The sequence below is a fragment of the Furipterus horrens genome, unplaced genomic scaffold (assembly GCF_987537825.1).
Source record: "Furipterus horrens unplaced genomic scaffold, mFurHor1.1.pri manual_scaffold_1, whole genome shotgun sequence".
Taxonomy (NCBI): domain Eukaryota; kingdom Metazoa; phylum Chordata; class Mammalia; order Chiroptera; family Furipteridae; genus Furipterus; species Furipterus horrens.
Window position 1 is genome coordinate 31376008 of NW_028327171.1, and position 10023 is coordinate 31386030.

Below are 10023 nucleotides of genomic sequence, written 5' to 3' on the forward strand. Positions count from 1 at the left end.
CTGAATGAATACCTAAGTATTTTGCCCTGCTTTCTTTAGAAGAGCTTGAATTATTGCCCAGCTCTTCTCTGGGGAAGCCAGGGTTTGCTGGCCCAGTTCCCACCTTATCCACATGAACAGCCTGGCTCCACACTGCCCGGGGGAGAGTAGGACCAGTCGCTTGGCAGCAACGTCTGCTGTGGCCAGAAGGAGAAGACTGCTTGGGTCCAGTGTATGAAAAAAAAAAAAAAATTTTTTTTTTGTAGCTTTGCTTGCCTTTCATTTATTTATTTTATTTTATTTTTAGAGAAGAGTTAACTTTTCTCTAACCAATAAGATGAGCTCATTAGTGTACAACTGATCTCTTTGATTGCCCTCACACTCTGATTCATCAAATACCTGAGGGAGAACTTAGTGCCTGGGAATGTGCAAGGAATTGTTGATAGAAGGTGAATAGGAGTCAGGGTCCAGGCCCTCAAGGAGGAAGGGTATGTATGGCTTAGCAGGAAAGGTGACCTGATTGGCACAATTATATGACAATGAGCAATACTAGAGGGCAAGCATAGGAAGTGGTTAATTTGCCTGAACCCCTGCATGGTCTGATCTACTAAAATCTGGTGACAGAGGACACATTCTTGCTTAAACCATTTTCAGCATACACTTTATTTTAATGCGACTGCTTGAAATTTGTCCCAAGAGAAAAAAGTCATTTTCTTTCTTCCCCTCAGTATCTGTGATGTGATTTCTCATTTGTTACGTTTTCTCCTACTTCTATATTCAAAGGGGTACTGTTTTTCTGAAGGCCAAGTTTCCTGAGGTCTGGTTTACATCTGCAGACCTTTGCTGTCCATCACACATTCTTTAATCACCCTTAGGAGGCAGAACTTTGGGCAGATCTCTTTTTGCTGCCTTTGAAATATGCATGATGACACCGGTCTGCTGGATGCCGTTCCCTTTGCTCTTCTAGTCAATGAAATCTTTTAAGTTTTTTAGTGTGTGTGTTCTTGATATTCTTCCCCTCTCTGTTGCTGTTCTCCATCAATTTTCCTAGAGCATCTACTCTGGATTAGTGTCATGTGTTTTATTGATTATAAGAATAAACTTTATAGCTATACTTGTGAAGTATGGCCATGAGGCTCATAGAGTGACAACACCCGAAGACTTACAATATGAAATTGCTGACCCCTTTTATTCAACAATTAGTAAATTTCTGTTTGTTGGGTTAAATACTGGAAAATTACCCATTACCAGGAAATTTCCTCACCTTAGGGCAGTTCATTTATTAGGCCCTCTGAATGCCAGAACCCAGGGACATGAAGGGTAATGACACAATCCTTGTTTGAAGGAAGTTGACAGTCCAGGGAAAGAGAGAGAACAATAAAAACATAATCTATTATAAAGGCTTTATTCAATAGAATTAGATCCTCGGTTAAGTGTGAGAGAGTGGTCAGTTGTGCTTTAGTGGGAGGTAGGAATCAGAGGAGAGCAAAAAAGGCCTGGTAGCCTCGAAGCTGAACTTTAAAAGTAGATGAGGTGTCTTACTGTCCAACAAAGGTTAAACGAGTTTCTGGGGAAACAAAGACACAAAAGCAATCAGGTGTGGAGAGTCAGGCCTTGGCAATTCAAATAAACTGCACAGAGTGAATGGAGTGAAGAACACTAAATGAATGAAGCAGAGGCAACCTCCTGGAGGTCCTCATATTTGCATACTGAGCAGGAACGCAGGTATGCGACATGCTGACGGTAGGCGGGAGATAGAGCAAGCAGCAGAGGGGACAGAAGGTTTTTAGTAGGTAATGGCATTAATTGGTTTTCATCTGATAAGGTCATCCCAGACGAAGCTCTACTGTGAACTCCAGACAGTTGGAATTATTGTCGCTGCACACAGTGACATCCCTTGAAACTCATTTTAAAAATTTATTTGTATATCTTGCTGTGTTTAATTTTCTAACTTAAAGAAAAACAATTACCTCCATGTTAATAGGTGAGTTTGCTTAATTAATATTTTTTCCTTAGACTGCTTTTGCTCAATTTTAATAAGCAAGGTAATACTACCCCTAAATGATTTAGATTACTTTTATTCTTGTTCTAGCATCTAGAATTTCTTTTTATTTTTTTCACAGAAATTTCTATCTTTTCCTTGAAGGTTTAGTTAAAATCACCCAGAAAACCATTTAGGCTTGGAGTCTTCAATTTTGAGGAGGGGGAAGTTTTTGTCTACTGATTCAGCTAGTACTCTAAAGGTTACCGGATTATTCAAATATCCTATTTTTTTCCTGAGTTCAGTTTCATAATTTATACATTATATAGAAGTGTCCAGTTGATAGCAAACTTGTTTGTTTTTGAAATTATTGGCATAAAAAAAAAAGCACAAAAATCTTTTTTGGAGGAGGATGGAAATACTCTTATTTGTGGAGGTGAGTTCACAGATACATACATCTATCCAAACTTGCCAAACTGTGTATTGTAAATAGATACAGCTTATAGTAAATAAATTATACCTCATAAAGTTGATTAACAATTATCTGCAGAAAATTTTGCATAGTATTTTTTGTGATTTTTAAAAATTATCATCTGTATCTTTAGACATGTTCTTGTTTGTTGTGGGTATGTTAATACTGTTTATTTGGGCAGTCTCTCTTTCTTCCTCATGCATCTTATTCATTGTCTATCCATTTCATTATCTTTTAAATAACCCTTAGCATCCTTGCCTTCTTGATCATTCTGTCACAGTACCTGTGGTGTCCCTCCGCCTGCCACCACTTTGTATGGATACATGAGCGCATCTGAGAGGCTAGGTGACTAGAGGAGAGGAGGGTACACTTGGGACAGAGGTCAGAGTTGAAAGGACAAGACTCCTTCTTTCAAGGTGTCTCCTACAGTCAGCAGATCAGGCTTAGAAGCTCTGTGCAAATTGATGTAGCTGAAATATCAGACGGTGTCTTTGAGAACTCCCTTCAGAATAGTTGCAGATGGCTTAGCTGGCAATGTGGACACTCATTGCCATTTAGTAACTGCTTTCTGTCACTTTTGCACTTGGGGCCATAATATTGGCTCCTGGTAGATGACCCTCCCTTAACTGTTAGTGATGAACAGGGACAACAGAGTCTAAAAATAATATAGCATCAATTAAATGTTAATATATTTTACTGTCTTGGAATTCATGTGTTTGTTTCACCAACAAAATACATTTGACTAGATATAAATGCAATTTACATTTTTTATTTGTTAAAAATACTAGTCTTTTAGATTTGAGGGAGCTAATTATACTTGTTTAATGTAAAAACTTTATTGCTTTTTATTTTTCTTCTAGTCATAAAATCCATTCTAAAATAAAATATAATATTTGAAATGGATTAATTTATAATTGAGTACTTATATGAGCTGAGAAAGTAATATCTCTATTAAAAGTGTATTCAGAGATGTCACTCAGTTGTCTTGAGACTTATTCAGAATAACCAGGTGCTGTGTAACAGATGTACCAAAAAAATATTGTTGGACATCACTCCCTATACATGTAAGATAATTATGTGTTTTTGCAAACTTGAAATGAAAATGTATGTTGTGGGTAAGACTTGGTTACTTACAAAGTCTTACTGAGCAACCTAATGAGAAACCCATTGCATTTTTATTGAATGGTGCTGGGCATGATCAACAAAGTTATTTATCTTAAATTTGAATTACACCTCCTGGAATTGGAAAAAAGGAGGTGAGGTACAAACTTGAGTAATTCTTTATCTTGCTTCCTTGTACTATTTTAAATTTTTTTCTATTTGAGGCATTACTTGTTTGTTTTGTTTAATCTTGAGGAAATATTGGAAATCCAAGATCAAAAGCTATTGTCTTATATAGTTTGCTATGGCTGCTGTAATGAGGCAACACAGACTGAGTGTCTTGAACAATAGACATTTATTTTCTCAACACTCTGAAGGCTGGAAGTCTGAGATCAAGGTGTCTGTCTTCCGGGCTGGTTTCTTCTGAGTCCTGTTTCCTTGGCTCGTAGTTGGCTCCCTTCTTTCTATGGCTTCACATGTTGTTAGGGTTTTCCAGAGAAACAGAACCAACAGGAAAAATTTCTATCTTTATCTCTACCATGTATGTATATATGATGTGTGTACATATGTATGATAGATGTATGTATCTACCTATCTATGGAGAGAAAGAGAGAGAGGAAGAAGGAGGGGGGAAGAAAAGAGAGAGAAAGTGAAAGAAAGTTAGAGAATTATTTTAAGGAATTGGCTCACATGGTGACTTTGGAAATCCAAAATCTAAAGGGTAGACAGGAAGACTGGAGACCTAGAGGAAAGTTTCAGTTCAAGCCCAAAGGTAGTCAAGTGGGAGAATTCTGTCTTGCTCAGAGAGGTCAGTGTTTGTTCTATTAAGGCCTGTAGCTGATTGGATGAGGCTCATTCACATTATGAGGGTAGTTTGCTTTACTCAAAATCCACCCATTTAAATGTTAATCTTATCTAGAAAACATTTCACAGAAATGTCCAGAATATGTTTGGCCAGATATCTGGGCACCATGGCCCAGCCAAGTTGATACATAAAATTAAGCATCTCACATGATCTTCCTCTATACCTATCTGTGTCCAAATGTTCTTTTTTGTAAGGGTACCAGTCATAGTGGTTTAAGGCCCACTCTAATGACCTCATTTTAACTTAAGAGTCTTATCTCGAAAGATAGTCACATTTTGAAGTTTTGGGGGTTAGCGCTTCGACATGAATTTTGAAAGGACAAAATTCAGCAAATAATAGCCATTTACTTAAAAATAAGCATGAATAGAAAGATAGTTCAAAGGGAAAAACAGTCCTAATACTGAAAATATGTTATTTCCTTTGACTTTAGAGTAACCCTCAGATTAACTAATTAACTGAAATGGAAAGTAACTTTTTTATATATTTGCTTTTCTACAACTTAGAAATCTTTAATATTTTTCTTTGCCAATGATATTTGCATTACTATTGTAATTAGAGGTTAGATTTTTTTTAAATTGTTATTCTGGTTATATCTGGGTTCCTACCTGTTTTCAATTTGTGTTTTTAAATTTTAAATTAGAGTTCCACATGTAACATATTTTTATACTGAGTTATGAACTAATTTGAGGTTGCTATTAAAACAGAGCCACTTTCCACTTTTTCTGGCAAAATAAAAACTAAACAGTAGAAAAATTATCAATAAAACTAAATGGGAAAAAGACAAGAGAATATAAAATGAGGACCAGTCAGAATGTACATCTGATGGTTCTCTCAAAACATAAATGTAACCTTACAACATTATTTCTTATGGTTTCTATCATATATCAGTATATTATATTATAGTTTTCCAATCTTTTTAACTAAAGGGTAAAATGCTTTTCTATCTCTGGTACTAAAGAAATGTGTCTTTTATCTCTTCTTTTGCAGATAGCAAAGAGATTTTCCTCTCCAAAGCAATTCACAAGTGCTTCATCGAGGTTAATGAAGAAGGCGCGGAGGCTGCTGCCACCTCAGGTGCCAAGTTGCTTTCTAAAATCTTCTCACCATTTCTAGATTTATATTTTTGAAGCATTCACAGGCGAGGGGCAGAGCCATTTTAGAATCAAGCCAAGAAATGGACTGCTCTGGCTCTGCTCTAACTTAGAAGTCTAGCTAATGCTGAACCAGCTAGGGTTTTCTAAATAAGCTAAGAAGCATGCAGCCATTCCAGTGCCCCATGCCAGGGAGCCCCCATCTCCAGTTTTCTTGGTAATGAGAGGCAGGAGGACATTGTAAGCGCTGTAGAATAATAGATTTTCCTGCTGTGCTGCCTGCTTCAATATTTCAAATATATCCCTGCAGCCCATTTGAACATTTTTCTTCTGACTTAATTTCTTGTAGAAGTTCGTTTATAATGTTGTTAGTAAAAAGTTTTGATTTTAAAAGCACATATATAAACAAGAGTGTATGATAGCATGTCATAATTTTAACTAAATGATATCAATAATACCATAATTTTTAAATAAATAATTCAAGAAAAGTGACATAAACCACGTGTCCAAAGCAAAATGGCAAATGTTCTTGATTATTTCAATCATTTTGACTTCCCTAATTACTTGAGAATGACTTTTCCATTGACTTTATTTCCTCCTTTTATTTGGTTGGATTTGTTTCAATTTTATCATCAAATTTTAGTCGAATATCCACCATCACCTCCCTCATAAAATGTAACACATTACATTTGCATACATTATTTCTACCTTTGCATAAATTTGTTCATTAAAAGAATAGCATTAGTTAAAACAGTATTTTCAGGAGGAAATAGAAACACAGTCGTCTCAGGCATCAAGAAAGCTTAAAATTTCCATAATTTAATAGGGACCTTTTCCTGACAATTGAATCACCCACAGCAAGTATAAAACCATCATTTATAATAAGGATCTCAGGGGAATTCAGTTTCCCAGCTGTCAGAAACACATTGAGTTTCTCACTGCTGTATTTTCCCTTTAATCACTGCCATTTTGGCCACTTACTAGAAGTCTGGGAATTTCTATGTAAAAAATACCCATCTCAGACAAAAGAAATAATGATTTGAGAATATAAAATAACTCTTAGTTTTTTTAAAGGTTTTTTTTTTTCTTCCTTTAATTCTAAGATCATTTTAGTAAAGACATAATTATTTCTCTAAGACTGAGACTGAAAATTTTGTAAGAGGCAGAATAAATTGTCCTATTATTTTGGGGGGGGGCAGAGATAGAAAACTGTGTGTGGTATGTGTGGGGTGTGTTTAAAGTCAAGTAGAAATGTTAGCACCTTTATGATTTCTCTCAAAGTTTTAAAAAACCATGCTTTCTATAAACCATTGCCTCTGCATTAAATATGGATGGTTTAGAGAAATTATTCATTAGTGCCTGCATATCCACAGACATGTAATTACTTTCTCTCTGCACTGTAGGACTGATTGCAATTAGTAGGATGGCAGTGCTGTATCCTCAAGTTATTGTCGACCACCCATTTTTCTTTCTTATCAGGAATAGGAGAACAGGTGAGTCTGTTGTAAGAACAGAACGTTTTTAACAGACTAAAGAGAAATAATTTAAAAAGTTGAGAATATTTTTCCACATTGTTTATTGGGTAATTTCTAATGTTCAAATGATTTTTAGACTATTGCTAGTTGTAAACAAGAGAAATAAATAACCCTTTTAAAATATAAATATCTTTTGTTGTTGTTGTTTATCCCATCTTTTGTTCACTTCCAACCCAATGCAGGTACAATCCTATTCATGGGACGAGTCATGCATCCTGAAACAATGAACACAAATGGACATGATTTTGAGGAACTTTAAGTCATTTCACCAAATAACAAGAAAAATAGTAACTAAGCACATTACATTTGCAACTGGTATATATTTAAGAGTTGTGTTTTGCAGTATCTATTAAGATAATATTTAAACTAACTCCATAAAAAAACAGTGTGTAAATTACAAGCCACCTTGTCAAGGAATGTTATCAGTATTATTGAGGTAATGATCCTGTCATGTCATTGTGAATGTTGTGCTGGTAATTAAAATAAAAGTACGTAGTGAACATGTGAACAGCTCTGTGTTTCATCTTAGAAGTTATAGGGTAAAGATACCTCTAGGTGAAATTTGAAAGCAGTGAGATTTCTGGACATCTTAAATCTTTTGTAAACATGCAGACCAAAGGCACCAAAGTAAATTAACATTGTACATTTATACATAACAAGTAGTAACAAGTGAAATAAAGACAGGTACTCCACAAAGATTCTGATTGTTTTTTGTTCTGAAGATGGTGTACAGTGTAATATAAAAGAATGCCAACTGACCATCTTCTGTATGGCTCCATGATAAAACTTGTTAGGAAAAAAAAAAAAATAGGTCCATACAACTCCATAGCTTAATAGCTGTGGTTTACTGACCATGTCTTTAAAAAAATTCCACTTGGCTTCAGAAGCATTATGTAGATAACTAGCCTGATATATCACCATGTTTTGCTGCTGCAAGTAAAATCCAAACTACAGACAAGTTCTCAAAAGCCCCAAAGTAAATCATGCAAGCATATTAATAATAACAATGTGCTCTATGATACATATGTGACCAGAGAATTAACTAGAAAAAAAAAAAAAACCACGCTAGTACGGATACCATAAATCAGCAGAGCATGGGCTGAATTCTACTCACAGAAGTGTTCTTGTTTGTTCTGTGTAGGTCTTTACATTTTGAACTTGAATGTCTGTAATTGGGTAACATGTTTTTGTTTCTCCCATTATTACCTGATGGCTCCTGGTGCATTTGTTTGAGACCTCTGGAGAGTTATAAGTACTTTGCAGAATATATTGATCTTAGTCTCTAGAACAAGAAGTAGTTCATTCCAATGGGGGTTGGGGGAGGCAAGTCTCTAGTAAATTATTTTGTTATCCATCAGCTGGAATAATGCTATTCCTCTGGGGGTGGGGCGGCTGTGGAGAAAAAAGAGAATCATCTCATCATGTTCCATGAATGGAACTAGAGACTTTGATTAACTTTAATTCTGTTCAGGAGAGTTGTTGTTTGGGGAAACCAGCTCTGACCATAGACCTACTGAATTTTAAACTCTGAGGGAAAACTTGAGAGTCTGTGTTTTTAAACTAGTTCCCTTGGTGATTTGGTTACACTCTAAATCTTAAATATTGCTAAATAAAGAATGCATGTGGAATACTTATGTACTAGTTGTTTAAAGTTAATTTGTAGAAAATTAGATCTATCAGTGAAGTGTCATAAGTGAGCACTTCTCAAACTTCCTGTGTATTAAAATTACTACCTGAGGATCATAAAAGAGATTATCATATGATAGGTCCAGAGTGGCACCTGAGAACCTGCATTTCTAACAAGCTTCAGGGTGATGCCATTGCTGTTGGAACACAGACTCAGGATGGTAACAAAACTACATTTAACATAAGGTTGACATGTTTGATATTTTTAATACATGGAAACAGAAAAGAGGTGTAACTGTCATACAACTTGGAGAGATTTGAGGGACGGAGAAGTAGTCTTCATAAAAAATACAATGCACTTACACAAAATGAGGAAAAATGGTTTTACTCTCAAGCTTTTTCCCTATTCCATACTATGAAAAAATGCAGACTTCCTCTGCATATTAGAACACCTGAAATACAATCCTTAAAAATATAGACACTTATAGGCAAAGCCCACAGAAGAATTTATGAATACCTTAGGACACATTACTTAACACTGAATCTTTTAGAGCTTATGTTCTCAGAAAACTTATAGTTTATTCATAAAGCTGAGGTTCTTATAGAACAATGCTCTTGTTTTCACTTATAATGTACACAGATTAGGCTAACTGATGTTGATTCAGGATTGTTATTCTGAGTTTGTGATATTCCTCATTACTGATCACTACTTGTTAAGCATTACATGTTTGCTGTACCTGTATGTCTATTAGTCAACTAAATGAGTTACCTACAAGGAAGAGTCAACATCATTAGACAAGCATAAAGCCCCAAATACAATTTTAAACTAATATAAAATTAAATTCAGAATGTTTGCTTTAAAATATTTCAATACAATTTAGATGTCCTTAAATCAAATCTTGTTATTAACATGTTAATGTAGTGCTTAAAAATAGGATACTTGAGAGTACCAACTTTTTCCTATTGCTTGATTTTTTATGATTTCTTCAATATTTTCTATTGAAAATGTTACATCTTATGGTTCAGTTTCATTTCTTTTAAAATGCATACATTACTACACACAGTGTACACAGCTGAACAGAAACTTCTTTCTCTTTGAACATATTTTGGGGGGGAAGAAATCAACAACAATTATGTATCTTTTGTTTTGAAATTCAGTTGTTCCAGATTTATTGAGGTATAATTGACAAATAAAACTGTATTTATTTAAAGTGTACAACGTGACGATTTGATATATATGTATATTCCCATTATAAAGTGATTACTACAATCAAATTAACACAGTTAAATTTTTGTGTTGTGTGGTGAGAATGTTTGAGATTACTCTCTTAGCAAATTGTAAGCATACAATATAGTATTCATAACTATAATCA

The 10023-nt window shown here is 34.8% G+C and overlaps 1 protein-coding gene across 2 annotated transcripts in view; it reads left to right on the forward strand.

Moving 5' to 3' along the window:
• Positions 1-8654, forward strand: part of SERPINI1 (serpin family I member 1) — a 78277-nt gene extending 69623 nt beyond the window's left edge. For both annotated transcript variants that reach the window (XM_090273542.1, XM_090273532.1), the window contains 3 exons: positions 5386-5472; positions 6893-6982; positions 7207-8654. In XM_090273542.1, the coding sequence (XP_090129668.1) occupies positions 5386-5472; positions 6893-6982; positions 7207-7283 (254 nt within the window). In that variant the 3' untranslated portion in view covers positions 7284-8654. The remainder of the gene's footprint in view (positions 1-5385; positions 5473-6892; positions 6983-7206) is intronic.
• Positions 8655-10023: the final 1369 nt, after the last annotated feature.